The sequence below is a fragment of the Lepidochelys kempii genome, chromosome 5 (genome assembly GCF_965140265.1).
Source record: "Lepidochelys kempii isolate rLepKem1 chromosome 5, rLepKem1.hap2, whole genome shotgun sequence".
NCBI classification, from domain to species: domain Eukaryota; kingdom Metazoa; phylum Chordata; order Testudines; family Cheloniidae; genus Lepidochelys; species Lepidochelys kempii.
In genome coordinates, this window is record NC_133260.1 from 28,226,798 (window position 1) to 28,243,645 (window position 16,848).

Genomic DNA, 16,848 nt, shown 5'->3' on the forward strand with positions numbered 1-16,848 from the left:
CAAGATATTGGATATAGGATAACAGTGAATTTGAGGGTCCAACTGTATTCAGTCTACTTAAATATGGACTTAATATATTTAAGGTATGCAGTTATAGCTGTCCCAATTATCTATACAGCAAGGACAACTAGGAAAGTTTGGGCTAGTTCTCAGCACTGCTGGATTTTGGTAGAGTTATTAAACTTATAGTGCTGAAAGCACAACTCTGAGTGTATTAGAAATCTAAAGAAACATGTAACAGTAATGGAATAAAGATGTCAGCTGTGGACAAAGTCTGCCAGCAGTTGCTCTGGCCATCAGATAAGTATGGACTTACAGAGCTCCACAATCCAATACATGTACAGTTTAACACAAGAAACACTCCATGTTTTAGAAGTGATAGTCAACTGGGTAGGGCACCAGACTGGGCAGGAGACCTGGGTCTATCCTTGATTTGACAATGACCTGTTGTGACCTTGGGCAAGTCACTTCAGCTCTGCAGGCATTTAACTTTGAATGCCTTGCATAAAGTCCCCCAGTCATTATTTGTATTGCAGTAGCATGTTGTTTCTTAGGGTATGTCTACACTGCAGGTGGGAACGTGCTTCCCAGTGAAGGTAGACAGACACATGCTTGAGCTAATGTGCTAAAAATATTGTATCCATGGAGGCATGCTCCCAGCTGCTGTGTAGACTTGTCAGTGGTAATTTTTCTAGCTGTGATTAGAAAAGCAACTTTTGCCAATACACTGGACTGGAGATTCAATAGGTCAATCTCCAGACTGCTCTCTTCCTGTACTATTTTAACATTTGGTACCATGTTTACATTTACTGGTATCTTGTGGTGTACGTGAAGAGTCTCTTTAGTAGGCAACCAGATTCTGTTTTTATCATGCAACATAGTCTGTTCACACCACAAGCTAAAAGAGCAAGCACTCAGTTAAGTACACAGAGGATGGAGTATATAAGTGTCAATGAAATACGTTCTAATGAGATGCTGTCAGGCTGAGGAAGAAAGTAGGGAAAATGCAACATGAGAGGCCAGAAGGGAAAAGGGAACTCCAGCACACTCTTGTCAAGAGAAGATTTAAATTTAAGTCTGACTTACTAAAGTAAGAGAGAGACCATAAGTTGAAGTAGCCGATAAGATTGATTTGTCACCTTAAAGTAATGAACTAACCTAGCCCAGCCAGAGGTCCTATGGTAGGACTGGTTTGGAAGAGGTCCAGCGGGCTGGTTTGCACCAGTGCAGGTTGTGCTGCAGGAGAAGTCAGGCCTGGGGCTTCTGGAGCAGTAGATGCAAAGAGGTCCGAGCCAAACAAATCATTTGCTGCAGTCTGGAAACAAGGTAGGAAGGGGAGAAGAGAAAAGACAGTTTTACTGGGATACACAGTTACCAAAAGGATACCAATTCCAGTTTCTGGGCCTTGTTTTCAGGAAAGTTCCGATACTGCCAAGTCAGGCAAAGTCCTGTATCTGCTACTAAGCAAGCTAGAGCACTCAGATAAAAACTATTTTGGTTCTGGAACCAGGAGACATGGGATCCAGGTTTTACACTAAAGGACTGGTAGGCTGCAGAGTTTGAGTTCTAATCTTAGACTAGACTAGACATCTCCACAGCTGACTTTAGACAGAGGAAGCATTTAAATGGGTGTGTTTTAGAATACCATGCATATAATGAAGTCATTTACTTATGCTAAGAATAGAAGACTATCCTGGCTTGAACACTATTTAAATATTGTCCATTGGTTGTGTGCTTCAGGTACATTGTTCTTGGAGGTAAGCACTGGCAAGATAAATTAAGTCATACTGAACTTACTGCAGTATGTGAACACCGAGTTAAATTGTAGCTTAGATACAACACACCCCCTTAATTCTGTTGCAGCATATTTGATAGATGGAGTTGCACTATTTGAGATTTCAGGGTTCTAAAGGTTCTCACATCATATAGCCAAAAAGTTATGTGAAATAACCTCACATTAGAAGTACCCTTATGGCAGTTTTAGTCATCTACAAATAGGTAGAATAAGAACTTCTTATATGGACCAATCAGAAGGCACTATGAAAGATTGCCTTGAGCTTGCTGCAGAGTGCAGTGTTCTCTAAAGTCTTCTAGAATAAATATGTACTGTATGGACTTAAGGAAACTTAAATTTATTCTTTTGACTATTGTCTGCTGGAGGGTGAATGAATTTACTGTTGAGTTTCAGAATTGTATATTGTTCTGACAGGCACCTTTTTGACAGTTGCTTTATTTAAATACTAAATACATTTACAAGTACTACATACATTTCAGATCAAAATACTTACCAGAGTTAGTGAAGTATGGCAGCATTGAAAAGAAAAAAGTGCATATTTAGTGATAACCATTATGAATGTACACATGAAATCAGAAAACATGGATTGCAGAGGGAACATGGTGGGTGGAATAGAATTGAAGAAAAAAAGTTGTGTTGTAGAGTAGCAGGAATAGTTTAGCAGGTATCACCATATTTTGGTAAGAAAAAGGAAAGCTTCCTTCACCCAGCCCATCTAACAGCATGCATGTCACCGTTAAATATTTGAAGATGTTCACCTGAACAGTCCTCCTTCCTCTTCCTGGCTTGGTACTTTGTGGAGGTGGGCTAATTGTTATGGAGTCATGTGACATGAGCTGGACATTGCTGTCAGAGTCCAGCTTTACTCCATTTTGCAGAGATAATCCTTTGGAAGGGCTTTCCGCAAATAGATTTGATGAGGATTTGGTCAGAAAACCATTCTGTTCTCTTTCTGGTACCCCATTTTGGGTCCTTGCTGCTAGCTGCTTTGGCTTACTCTCAAGAAGCCACTGGCTTGTCTGTATTTCCTGTTTGCCAGTTCTATTAGAAATCTGATCAAACTCTTTACCAAAGTAGTCAATATCACCATTTACTGCACCGTTACCCAAGAAGCTCAGACTTTCCTTCTTCTGAAGTGAAGATTTTAAAGAATCAAATGAAGGTTGTGCAGATTGGTCTGGTTGTGTGAAAGGATCATCACTGAAAGGATCTGGATTGGGAATGGGAAAGAAGCTGAGACTGGTAGTGAGAGAACTTTCAGGCAAGAAAGGGGTCTGTGACTTTGGTCGTGGAAGAGAGGAAGTGATGCCATTCAAGAAGGGACTCTCTTTTACACAAGTCTGATTGTTCTCGATTTCAGAGTTTAGATCCACTAACAGGATATCTTTACTCTCCTATTAGTTTGGAAAGAAAAAACGTAAAGTTAGTTGAAGACTGAAAAAGATGCAAGCCATGTAATGTGTTCAATCTTTACCATGCAGAAAATAAAAAAACCCAAACAACTGTTATCTAACACTTCATGTTCATTACCAGGAAGTCTGATGATCTCAACTTTGTTTTACAGTTAGGAAAAAGCTTGATAGGCTTAGGAGCCAGGTATGTATATGTGTGTGTATAATATATATACGTATAATATATGTATATAATATATACACACCCCCCCCTCTAGCTTTGCCCTTGTGATTTTACACTTTCACTACAACAGCCCTCTGATGCTATTGGAATAAGAGGGCTCCCATCCGGGTAGCTGCTTTCATAGCACTTACAGGGCACTGCTTAGTCTGTCCTGAAGACATAAGTGTTTGAGCCATACATAGCTTAAGTTCAAACCCTGCAGATCTCCTCTCCACAAGTCAGTAAATTATAGCCATTTACAGTTTGCTTTATAGGGACTCTCATAACAAGCTTAAAATATGAAGGCACTGCTAAGGCAGCGTATTGACTCCAGGAGATATGAAACTCAAGTGTAGTATTTATGCAGCTCAGTAGCAGTCTGCCTACACAGTGCCATTTTTCAGTTAGACTATGCTTGCATGAGTGATTAGGATGGCACCTTAAGGGAGGCACCAGCCACTCTCTGAATCAATAGGGTATTTGCAATGTAACTTACATTGCAGTATGCCATTAACACTGTAGGTTGTGCTTGAGTAAGCTTAGCAGAGTTTATTTTGGCAGGGTTCTTTAATTTCACAAGTCAGTAATAAGTGAGGCCTGTGGATTATGAAGTCATTGTGGGTGAGGGGGCAGTACAGCAAGTCTGAAGAGCCCTACCTCTCCTGTAGAGGAGCAGCATCGGACAGATTCGAGAGGCCATAGAACCTATTCTGGGCAAGGGACCTGAGACTTGTTCAGTTCTTTTGCCAGCATCTTACGTGTAGCACTTGAAAGTCATTGCATAGATAAAAAGTTATAAAATGCCAAGTTTTGTATGAATACCATAAAAAAAGGTGTTGAAAATTGTGTGTGGTACTGCAAGTCTGCCTGCCATTTATAGCTATGGAACTTCAGTAGCTGATATCACTAGAGGCAAACAGACATGGATGAAGATGGTTATGCAATGATAGAGGGAACAAATTACTGCCACAATGGAGATTTTATAATAGGACCAGGCTTCCTATGAGATCTAACGTAAGAGGATGAAATTTGAATTTTTACTCCTTCCAGTTAGTGGCAAAGCTACTTTTGCAGCAGTTGTCTTTATTTCTAGTTGTGAGGTTAACTGCAACATCAGGTCAATCTGAAGTCTCACCTTGAATAATGTGTGTCACAAAATAGACTAGCAAGCAACTATTGTACTGCAAGAAAGGTCTTTACTTACTGTAGGACTGTTCAGGTCAGGAGGAGTGGACATATCGCCAAACAAATCCATCTGGTCAACACCCTTAAAAAAAGTTAATTTGGAAGAGGTTCATATTCTGTGTAAGGCAATGATTTCACCACACTGATGTAAGCTTTTAAGACCAGCAGAGTACAAACATATTAAGTCAAAGTCTAAGATATTCCACTTTTAACCCAAGGAGGTAGTTTACTATAGTGAGACAAATTGTTTCATACATGTGCACCCTTAGAAACTGCTAAGATCTGCTATGTAGTTGAAGGAAGCTCAAGTACGCATACTCAAGTGAGCATGGTGTCAACATACCAGTTTTAGTTTGTCAACTTGATCAGTCAATGCATCACTACCATTCTGGAAGTGAAAAATAAAGACCATGTTAGTGCTAAGACAAGTTTGAAATAACCTGAATAATCACTAGAATAAGATGCTTGACTGATTTATGAATTGCCATAGAGGGAGAGGATGGACTAGGTCTAGGCTGTTAGTGCTGTGAAGAGGTAAGACCCTTTGTATTGCTCTATAGTACTAGTTGCACGTTCTGAGGTTGTTGCTTCCAACTGTACTTGCTAGGTAGACAGTATATGAAGGAGAAGGCAACAGAGTTAGAATCTCACTTGTTTAGAGTGCATGTATTGCTCAGATTGAAAGAGTAAAGTTTTACCTCAACTGTCTTATTGGCTTCTTCATTCTAAGATTGAAAAAAAATATATAGTATCCATTAGCATCTGGCCATTACTTGATTGGCAGAAGGTCAGATTCCTTTCTGTAAAGAACTCTGCAGCTTTTGAAACTATTAGAGGAGGACTTTGAACATGCTCAGCTAGACTGCTCTGGTAGTAAAGCAAATGCTGCCAAAAGCTAAGGACAAATTCTAAATGTTGACATGAAACATCTAACATAAAACTAACACTGAAGTGCTAGCCTCTCCAATCTAGTTTGCACATTTACTGATCTAGTCAAATAGAAGAGTTTTATTTATAACCTGAGAATCTTGGATCACTATGCATCTTAACTGCTTGTATGTGTATTTAAATTTAATCTTTTGACATGTATGCAATAGTCCTGTGCACAAAGCCAGTAGTGCTTCAGTGCTACTACAAGTTACATAGCAGTCAGTTTAGCTACTGGGCAATACGGAGTTGAAATATGGTAATGCTGAACACAAAGGTAGTTATTTTGATAAGCAACTATTTGCCAACAGAGTCTGCCTACCTAAAGGATCTCCTACTAACACAGAAGTTACTTGCCTTTTTCTTATCCTCTTCTTCCTTTTTCTTGGAGTTATAAATTACTTGGAAGAGGTCCTTAAGATCAACTACTAGAGGTTCAGCCTGAAAGGGAAAGTTTTATACTTTAGGTTTCTGCAGAGAAGGTTTTCCAATTGGTGGCTTGCCCTTATTTATGAACTGTATTAGCCGAGTTAGTAGTTGCCTATAGGAATGGTATCAATTTCCAGGCCAACTGCTTTATCATGAAGCTTACTGAAAGGTGTTTGAATACACTGAAACCAAGTCTCACTTGCCATTACCTCCCCTTTGGTCAAACCCTTTTATTAAAATGCAATAGTAAGCAAAAAGAAAAAGGAGGACTTGTGGCACCTTAGAGACAAACAAATTTATTTTAGCATAAGCTTTCATGCTCATGAAAGCTTATGCTCAAATTTGTTTGTCTCTAAGGTGCCACAAGTCCTCCTTTTTCTTTTTGCTTACACAGACTAACACGGCTGCTCCTCTGAAACCTGCAATAGTAAGGGAAGCCAAGAGAGTGAGAACAGTAAGACATGTAATGAAGAGAACTTCACCTTTAGTGTATAAACAGGAAGCAGCACTTCTGTGCTTAGTCCAAGGGCAATGGTGCCTGACCTGTATCTCTTGCAAACTGTCCAGGGTAAGAACTGTGCCTTCCTTGGTACATTGCTAGGAATGTTCTGGGAATATGTACACCTTGTTTTCAGCAAAAGGACGATGTGCTAATGCAGGCTTTTTATTAAGGGAGGCGGATAATCATGGGTGAAGCCTGCAGGTGGGAAAAGGTACCCCTTTCTCAGGCACTTATTGCTGCACCCTGCTGATCCATTTTTGCTGTCCTCCCCGTTTTACCTAGGTTTTGCTTTGTTCATTTTAGCTAGAAAATCTCCTCAAAGGGGTTGCAGGAAAGGCTATTCTAAAGCCATTTGTTCCTCCAAGCCCCCCCCCCCCCATTGCTCTCCACATCAAGACTTCAGACGGTGTTCAGGAGATAAAGTGTTGCATTTAAAGCTAAACTATATTGTTCAGAGAATCACAAAATCCCTGTAGAAAGAACATTAAGGCCTGATCTTCACCTATCTCAGGGTCATGAAAAATTTGTGCTATAAAACACCATGTAGTTTGGTCAGCCTAACCCCTGTGGCAGGTGCAGCTAGATGGAAGCAAGTTTGTCAGCCAATGAATTGCCTCCCATGTAGATAATCTACCTCTGTGAAAGGTTTTTTCCCATTGGTTTAGGACAGGTCTATACTACAGCAGCAGAGCCACAGTTGTGCCATAGCTTCACATGCCAAGTCAACCTCTCAAAGGGAAGAAATGCCAGAATTAGGGTTGCCTCTGAAAACTTAAGGTATATGCAGAAGGGTGCTAAGTGAGAGAGAGTCTTGATTATATTGTATGGTATCTGTGCTGCTGCCACACATGACCCTGGGAAGGTCTGACTCTTGTTCCTTCTACACGTAGGTTAGGAAGCTTCCTGCACACTGCCTGGGGCATAAGGGTGGGTAGGGGATGAAGCACAGAGATACTACCTGAACGGAGAGCCTGGACTCAGCCTATAATAGCTCAGAACTACAGTTGCAGAAAAGTCTGAGAATGGCTAGTGTGCACAGAATCTTTGGGGAGTACTTGCACAAGCTCAGATAAGCTCTTAAAAAAACCACCCTGTTAAATGTGGCCAATTTTGTTCAGATTTTCAGAGACGGCAAAAAGGCAACTCCCTGCCAAATTTTGAGTCCTTGCTCCAAAGGTCACCAGAATAGATTTCTTCCCATCCATTCCTCTCCTCCCCTGCCTTGTTCTTGGCAACTGAGGAACAGCATGGGATGAAGTTTTCCCAAAACTCAGTCTTAGACACCCAGGATGTACAGTTTCAAGTTATAAGGAACTGAAAATGGCCTTATAATGGGTAGTGCTGGGAAACTTTAGCCAGTGTTACCAGCTGCACCTATAAAACAAGAGTCAGTGATTAAGCCAGCATTTAAGCAAGCATTAGCAAACGAGCTTGCCCCAAGGATCCTGAGACAATAGGTGGAGAGCCCAGACAAGCCATCACTCTTGACAATTGCATAAGCCTTCCAAAAGGCTACTCGGTTTCTGGGAAAGTTCACACCAGGTCCTATCACTTGTTTGTTCCAGCTTTCTCTCTTTTTGGGGGGTGGGGAAGAGTAAGAGAGGAGAAAAAGCAGTGCCCCATGAGCCAGACATGAAACTTTGAGAAGCTGGAGATATGGCTTGTCATTAGTAGCAGTTGTGTTAGACAGGAACAGCAAAGTCGGAACTAGTCAAACTTGCAGGATTAACACATCCACAAGTCTGCACTTGAGCTCAGACACTGCCATTTGTGCTGGCCTTTTAACAATTCTTTATTCCCACTTTTAAGAGTGCAGACCAGAGCTCCTGGCCATGAATACAAAATTTATTGGTGTGCACATGTTTAAGTTGCTCTCCATTGAGAGGAGAGGGGCTCCTTTGGCCAGCCGCAGAACTTTGCATGCTAAAAGGCAAGAAATAACCCAGTGTTCCCAGTGCCTAAAGCAAGCTCCAGCCACTTCAGTAACTTACATCTCTGTGGTGGGTTAAACACCATGTCATACTGCAGTGAGAAATTCTTAAATCAGCAAGACATGGAATGTTATTCCTCAACTGATACTCTCCATTGTAAGGAGTTACTCCATTTCTATTTTGAGAGACAGCCTGTTGAATAGGCTTCTTGTTTCTTCAAACTGGTCTTTAAAAGCTGAGTCAGCTCTGTTTGGAGTGGTCTATGGGCTTCATAAAACAGTTTGGGATAGGATTGATTTATTGAGATGTAGAAAAGCATAAGTCATATGCCCAAAAGTTGGCCTGCAGGTCACACAGGAGGACCTTAATGCCCAACAGATCCCTTAATGCATACCTGTTGTGCTGTTTTTATGGCAAAAAACTGATGCTGTCCTTCTCCTCCGCAAACATATCCAAATGCACGGTTGTCAGTGACATCCCGAGCAATAAAGGAGATTTTGTTCACTGGATGCTCATGTTCTATGACCTAGAATTGAAAGCAATTAGTTCCAGTCTTTTGGAAGAGTGACAAAACCATGGTTTGGTGCAGAACAGAACTAGAGTACACAGAGAAAACTATGGGATGGCAGTGACTTTCCTCAAGTGCTTATGTACAATAAAGACCTAAGTGAGCTCAGATTATCAAATCTGTAAAAAGTGGACAGGGCAATACCCAAGGGGTTTGCAAGCATTAAGGTTTGGCATGCTCTGTATCCCTAGAAACATGACAGAATGGTGCCAGGCTATTAGTGCCTAAAGAGGTCAGACAGGATCCAACTCCCTCCCTCTCCCTCCAAAGGAGGGGAAAAAAAATCAAGTAGATACAGATTAACTCCTACTTTCCCCATAGAAGAGAGTCCTCACAGAGGTGTTCCACATGGTAGAAAAAACTTTCCTGGTCTTTAAATTTTAGGTGAAGCAGTTGCTAAGTTAGTTTCTTCTCTTCTCCAGTAAGAACAGCTGCAGTCTTAATGGTCATGCACATAGCCAGTTTTGAATTCTTACCCCAGTTTTCTCATCAATTATCTTGATACCAGAAAGGGAAATGTTCACCCAGATCTTCTGTTTGTGCTGTCCCTGGGAGCGGGCAGCTACTGCCATTCCCTAAATGAACAGGAGTGTTATTAGTATGAGATTTATGCAATTTAAACTTGCTGAGTACCAATGTCGTCAGCTTGAGCCAAATTTGTTCGATATTCAAAGCATAAAAGTTGTATTTCAGTTTAGATTTGTGTAACCTATAGACCTCAGTGAGGCTGCAAAGCAGCTGAATTTGGCCACTTGTCTACACCAGAGATTAAGTTTTATTATGCACCCCTGTTAGTAGACAAAATACTGGAGTTTTAGGTTCTCAAGATTGTTCCCCCACCTGCACTAGTTTAAGCTTGGAAGAGGTTTAAAGCAGACTTAATTTATGTAGCTCCTTTTGACAGAGGTGCTATCGGGGCAATCTCTTTACTAGGCTAAGTCCCTTCCTGGTTTAAAGGAAACAGGTGACTGAGATCAGTTGCCTATCCATACTGCCCAACAAGAGTGACCACGTTATTAGTACTGAAGAGGCTGATATGAGCCCAGAGGCATGTAAATCTGAACATGCTTAATGTTGCTGACTAGTAGCTTTGTAGCTCACTCTGCTTTGCCTGCATTATTCTCCAGACTTTGTTGCTATAGGTCATAAGACTAAGGTTTTATTGAGCATTTTTGCATTGCTAGAAGAACATGCATCCACTACTACCGTAACTAAAATAAATGCATGTTTTTACAAATGCTATGGAAATTCTCCCTGCCACCTTCACTCCCTTCCAGGGAGTTTAAATTCTCCAAGTTTGGGATTTGATTTTGGCTCACCAACCTGCATCTGAACTGGAAGATGCTAAGAGCTATATGGATTACAAAATATTTGCAGAACAATTTTCAGATTAAACAGTTGCTCATTGTAGTTTTGGGCTGCTTCCTTCCCTTCATTAGCTCTGCTAATCTTTTGATTGGAGTGGCATCTTTCCTCCAGCTAGGATTTGTGCACCTGTATCACACTGAAGTGTGGTCATTGCTTGATGTTACTTTTGATATGCAGTGGGAGTTGTGGCATGGTGTGCCTTTGACCACTATATCCTGCCTACTGAATAGCATGCATGTCTGCTTTAAAAGGTCAAGTTCAGGCCTTTACCTTCAGCTTCATCATTGAATCCTGGCTCATTTTGTCTCCTCTTGCTTCTGGAACATCATCAATGCCAATCAGCTTGGCTTTGTATCTTACACCATCCCCTTTGAATCTGGCCAAAAGAAATTCATCTGTTTTCTCTGATCCTGAAAGATAGATAAGCAGCTTTTAAATGATGGTGTTCAGAGCTTAAGTGTCTAGTCTCTGAGGAGAGTGCTTCGTCATTCATTTTCTAATCCATTCTAATCTGCTGCTAACATACATTTACATGAGCCATATGTTTTAATATTGCTTTTGAGATATTGGGTAACTGGGAGTGTCCAATACTCTTGTACTGTTGGGTCCCATTGTTTATTAGATGGCGATTTAGAATTGTGGGGAAGCAATAGGAGACCTCAGTTTAAGGCTAGTTATATTGATTCTCTAACCTAAGTTGCTTCTGCCCATCAAGTGCAATTTTAATCTTCTGAAGGTAAACAAGGTTATACTACAGACTTTCTAAAATCAGGGTCGACAACCTTTCAGAAGTGGTATGCAGAGTCTTAGTTTATTCACTCGAATTTAAGGTTTCGTGTGCCAGTAATAAGAATCCATATGATCCATGCTGAGATGCGCCCCCTCTTGGCCCTGTCTGCAACCCTCACTGCCCAGGCCACAGTAGAGGCCCCCAGACTGGTGGCCAGGACCGGGCCTGGCAGCAGGTTGAGGGGGCTGGCAGCTGGTACCCCAGGCCAGCAGTGGAGCCGGCAGACAGAACCCTGGCTGGCAGAGGGCTGGTGGATGGAATCCCAGGCCAGAAGCAGAGCCCCTGGGACTGGTGGCCAGGACCCAGGCAGTGCCACTGGAAGAGCTTGTGTGCTGCCTTTTGCATGCATGCCATAGGTTGCCTACCCCTGTTCTAGATCTTGAAATGGACATATTACCTTAGGTCAGGGGTGAAAGTGACCTGGTACAGGTGGGTATGGGCCTGCATGCAGCCCATGCTTTAACATCCCTGCCCCTTTTGCCTCCCTTGGTGACAGCCCTGCTGGTAGGGTCTGTACTGGCAGGGCTGCTGATGGGGAGGTGTGGGGCAGGCAAAGTTAAAGTGCTGCTGTGGCAAAGGACCCTCTGTAAGTGCTGCTGTGGCAGCACTTCCATGCCTTGGTGGCCCTGCTGGAATGGCTCCTACTGGCGGGGCTGCCCATGGGGGAGGCAAAAGGGGCACTGAGGCAGCACATTAATGTTATTGCCTCCCCAGGCTGCCAATGAGAGGGGCCAAAGGGCAGCTGCCCTGGGGCTGGCAATTTAAGAGGGCCTGGGGCTCCTGCTGCTGCTACTGCAACAGTGGCTGGAGCCCCAGGCCCTTTTAAACTGCTGCTGGAGCCCTGGATGGTGGGGGCCAGGCAGTGCAGATGGGCTGGCTGGGGGAGGCTGACATCCAGCCCTGCCCCTTCTGCAGGAGGCCCTGCCTCTTACCAGTACAGGGGCCAGCTCTGGAAGGATTTCTTATTACTTTCACCCCTGCCTTAGGTCTTGGCATCTATTAAGTCACAAAGTGACAAGGCAAATGTTCCCCCGCTCCCTCTACTAAACAGGTAGAGTATCCCTGGTTCTGGAGCAGAAATCCTGTTTGATACCAAGCACTGACACTGCAGAAAAATCTCTTGGTCTATAATCAATTAGATTACTCTTCCATTCTACAGTGAGAATGTTCAGACGTTAACTTTTAGTGACCAGAAGTGTTGTGTACAAGATTGATGGATCATATTTCAAGTGATTAATAAAGGTAGACAGAAACAGGCTTCAGTCCTGCTAGAGTTCATAGATAGCACAACTTTGTTGTGCTTCAGACTATGAAAATCAAGTATTTGGACACTACTATAAACAAAGGCTAATGTTTGATTCTGGCTGCTTAAAGGTAATCTACCAGCAGGTATTAACACCTCTGAATTTCAGGAGGTAAGTGTTAGGCACCAAGAAAAACCAAAATGCAAACACCACACCAAAACAGAGTGGCCAAACCTGTATGTGGAATGGTGTGTGTAGAATGATGTGCAGACATGAATTTGACTCCACCATCCAGATTACCAGAATCTGAACTGGAGAAGGTTTCTAGTTCTAAATTAAGAGTTTGATTTTTAAGCACTGTTCTGGAACAGTGAGCTATTCCTTTGAAGACAGCTGCAGGTTTAGGAATAACCTATATTCATTTAAGATCTTGCAGTTACTCAAGTTGCTTCCTCTCTGCCACCTTAGAATTATTTTAGGTTTTAGGGACTCTAAAAAGTTAGGGAGAGTATCACTGCAGTATTTAAGGTTTGCTAGAATCTCTTGCACTGCCATGAAAGTTCAACTCTGACAGGTCCTTTTATAGGATCCAGTAGTAATCATTTGGTCAAGCTATTGCGTGTATATAACCCAATCTCCTAGTCTACCCTACCCATGCATGCTGGAATATAGATTGGGCATTTGTCAAGCATAATGAAACTATACTGCTCCATCAGCAGCATTTGATGTTCGAGTCATATCTTCAGCTATGTTCTGGACTTGTTATTTCTGCAAGTCAGCCATCTCCAGGAATGCAGTTTTATTCTATTGTACTACTTTGTGTTGGCTCCTTCACCTAGAGGAAGGTCACATGACTCATCCTCTAACCAACTCTTTGCATAAGGGACAAGATCAAACAGCTTTTCCACTTCCATACTTACCTGATTAAGATAGTTATCCATGAGAAAGTGGAAGCTGTTTAAACCAATATTTTGGAGGAACATTAAAAGGGTGTAATTAAAAGTGGTACAAGCAGTCAAGGGGTTCACTGGCACCTGGATGACACAGAATAGTGAAGGAGGACCTTAGATCTATGCTAGGCTGATGTAAGGGAGTGGCAATAAGCCAAAACTCTAACCATGTTATAATCTGAGGAAGTGTAAACTTGCATCTACACGGTGCCAGACCATGGACTGTTGTAGCAGGTTGAGTCAGTGCTGTAGACCAAATTACTCACAGACCTCTAAAGGAACTGCCAGTGGAGTTAAGTAAGGCAAAATTGGTGCTGTGGCTTGGGTGTATGCTTGCTTAATGCAAGACCTTTCCTTGCCCCCATAACACAGATGCTCTCTACTGTTACCCAGAGGCGGTGGTGCATGTGAACAGAGATTCTATTCCGAACTAGCAAGAGTTAGCAATAAACTTCTGAGCCAGTCAATTCTAGGGATCAGTTTTCAATATATGTTGGTCTCAACTCCTATAAAAAAACCCCCACACACCACTTTGGTCATTCAGAGTGTTCTGTAGTTGGGAGCACACTATTTAAAAACCCTTACAGGTGAAAGTGCAGAGGATTTAAATCTGTTGCTGAGTCAGCTTCCTAGAACTGAGGCTATCTAGCTGATCATGACTTAAGCTTTTGGGATTTGGTAGAAGTTTTGTAGGCAATGGGGTTTAAGTCTGGTATTAAATGCAGCAGACTTTTCAGAAGGAAAGGGTTATGGGCAAGTGCCAATAGCTTCTGGGAGATTAAGCCATCAGTGGCAATGGTTAGATGCTCAGCACTATGGAAGTGCACCACTTAACAGCATTAAGGATTCAGACATCTTGGCTAGTATTTATTACCTACTCCTCCCCCCCCCCCCCAAGGAAAAAAACCAAATACACAAAAACAGACCAGCCAGTCCCTTGAGGGGTTATGCTAAAGTTCTGGACATGCATTCAGAGCAGTTGCTATTTGAAAGCGTGCCCTCAAGTGATATTTTGAAGAGTTATTAGAGGAACAATAGGAAAGTCACAGGCGGCATATGAGGTAACTTAGTACTGGAGAGATGAATTGCTTACCCTTCTTTTTTTCCTTCTTTGATGCAGGAGCTTTTGGTGCTGCCTGCTGCTCAGGCTGGTTGTTGATATTAGTGGTTTCTACTTCGTTAGACATGGTGAGATGGAGGCCAGCCTCAACTCCAGAAGGGGGATACTTGCTGTGTTGCTGGATGTCCAAACAGTGATCAACAGGTCGGCATAATACTTTGCCTTGAGGAAGGAGATGAACTACTTTAGTTAAACTGCCAATATTCCATTCAGTTATTTAAAATATCACCATATTAAGACTATTAAAAGTGTACATGCCATAGCCCCACTATATAGAAGCCAGTAAAGAAGTTAGATTTCACATGAGGAGTTGTTCTAGCTGCAGACCTTCCAGGAAAGGCATTTTAATGTATCCCATTAAGGGTCACAGATATTCACATTATATGTTAGTAGCCTAAGTGCTTAGTTACAGGACATGGATCAAGATCTAGCCACTATTTGCTTGGTGTGCCAAGGAGGTCAATTTCATACAATTGCCTTCCTGAGCTGTTTTTGCTTTATCTGCTATACAGATGTTGGTTTCTAGTCTGGCTAGACTGCCATTTTGATTAATTTCACTTGGACTTAACTATTGCTAAATAAGTGAGCATTTTGCAATTGCACAATAGTGAGGGGAAGAGGAAAGCTACTGGTAAGTGCTTCAGATTCCACACAGGTGAAAAGTGCAGCACTTGCAGTTTTGGGAACAAGTTATTTGTGGCCTGAAGTTGATGGTATTCTCTCCTTGCTGAGATTTAAGCTTACCCACTTTCTCTCCTCCTCCTCCTCAAGATTAATGCTCTAAATACCTGTTTTTCTGCATGGATGTGTCCTTCTGGAGGATTCGAACTCTTATCTGGACAACCAATAATGCAATAGACTAGCTAGAGATCTGTCAAGACTTTAGGTATGACATGTAGGGACTGATATTCAGTGCAGAAATGCTCCATATTCTCTCCATTTCAGAGCCGCTCATGCCATCTGATGCCTGTTCACTAATGCAGAAATGCCAGATAAGTATTGTTTTCTCAAGGGGATTATACAAGCAGGCCCATAATTTGTGGTCCTGTGCTAGTTGGGCCAACAAGAATGTGATGTAGTGGGCAGAGGCATCATTTGGCCAGAGTGTAAAGGGTATGTGCCCTTCCTGTAGATCACCTCAGAGTATTCCTGGTCCTGGAATGGCTTTTTGCTTGCCCACCCACCTACCCAGCAAAAGTTCAGTAGGGGAGTCCTGTGCAGCAGGCAATTCTACAAGTTTCATTTTGCTTAGTTTAATTATTCTCAAGGGTTGTTCTGCTTCACAGATATGAGCAAGCTGAAAGACTATTGTAGTGTTTCCTACTAAACCCCATGTGTTTACAGACAAAGTAATCAAAGTTACCTAGGCAATCATTTGTGCACCATTAGAAGGTGATTATTCAGAAATTATTATGTTCCCTACATCTAGTTGTCTTACAGCCTAAAGATCCCTGGTTCTCAAAACTCAATCCAGGTAAAGCCAGGATGTTTTACAGTAGCATCCCTGTCAGACAGTCTCCAAGGGTGTTGGAACAATTTGAATAGTGGGGGTGCTGAGAGAGTCATTGAACCAAACTGTAAACCCTGTATATGATGGAAATCACTTCAAGCCAGGGGATGAGGCAGCACCCCTGTTCTACCTGTCTCATTTGATTAAGAAGCCATGAAGTAATTACAGAGGATCTTCAAACTCTGCAGTCCTGATCAGGCTCTAAATGTTTTCCTAATATAGTTTGAAAGACATAGAAAGTAACTGTTTAGTAACAATGTATTTTAGCATCTAAGTTCAGGGGTAGTCAATAGGTGTCCTGCAGGCCAAATCTGGACCACCAGAGGTTTTTGAACAGACCCCCCCAAAAAATAATCTTAAGTTTCCTCTGGAGTCTGGACCTTGACTATACCTTGCCCAAGAAATTTGGACCTTGACAAAAAAAATTTGTCTGCCTGTGCTAGATCTGGAAATACTAGATCAGGGTAAAGCATCAGATAAACACAACTAGTACTTTAACTGGCAAAACTGGATTTCAAAATATGCAAGACATCCACAATGAGACAGTATTTAAAGAATTTATTAAAGAAAAAGAAGTCAGCCATCTGAAGGAAGCTGAAGCAGTCAGGAAATAGAAATTGGCTTCCAGGGGAAAAATAAAGCAGAGACTTAAAAGTAAGTGTCTAGAGCTAATCTAGACAGCTACATTGTCACACTGATTACATTAGATGACAAATGTTACAATTACAAGCCAATATGCCTTAGCATCCTTATGAAAAGTTTAAGAGGTTCTGTGTGAGTCATTAAGTTTTAGTTTGGTTTTCCCTATAGCACTGAAGAGGAGCTACACCAACACCAATGCCTTCTATCACAGAAGGCAAATCAAGACTAGCTTAATAAAAATTAAAGTCCTATGAGTAAACTGATAGCTGTTGA

At 41.9% G+C, this 16,848-nt stretch overlaps 1 protein-coding gene across 5 annotated transcripts in view; it reads right to left on the bottom strand.

The window, feature by feature from the left end:
• The window catches only part of DAB2 (DAB adaptor protein 2), a 42,483-nt gene that overhangs the window by 7,266 nt on the left and 18,369 nt on the right, over window positions 1–16,848 (bottom strand). For 3 of the 5 annotated variants that reach the window (XM_073343834.1, XM_073343832.1, XM_073343831.1), the window contains 10 exons: window positions 14,397–14,585; window positions 10,590–10,729; window positions 9,428–9,526; window positions 8,778–8,909; window positions 5,879–5,962; window positions 5,293–5,319; window positions 4,938–4,982; window positions 4,614–4,676; window positions 2,554–3,189; window positions 1,159–1,315 (listed from right to left, as the gene is read on the bottom strand). In XM_073343834.1, coding sequence (XP_073199935.1) covers window positions 1,159–1,315; window positions 2,554–3,189; window positions 4,614–4,676; window positions 4,938–4,982; window positions 5,293–5,319; window positions 5,879–5,962; window positions 8,778–8,909; window positions 9,428–9,526; window positions 10,590–10,729; window positions 14,397–14,490 — 1,477 coding nt within the window. In that variant the 5' untranslated portion in view covers window positions 14,491–14,585. The remainder of the gene's footprint in view (window positions 1–1,158; window positions 1,316–2,553; window positions 3,190–4,613; window positions 4,677–4,937; window positions 4,983–5,292; window positions 5,320–5,878; window positions 5,963–8,777; window positions 8,910–9,427; window positions 9,527–10,589; window positions 10,730–14,396; window positions 14,586–16,848) is intronic. The other 2 variants (XM_073343833.1, XM_073343835.1) reach the window with 2 other exon arrangements.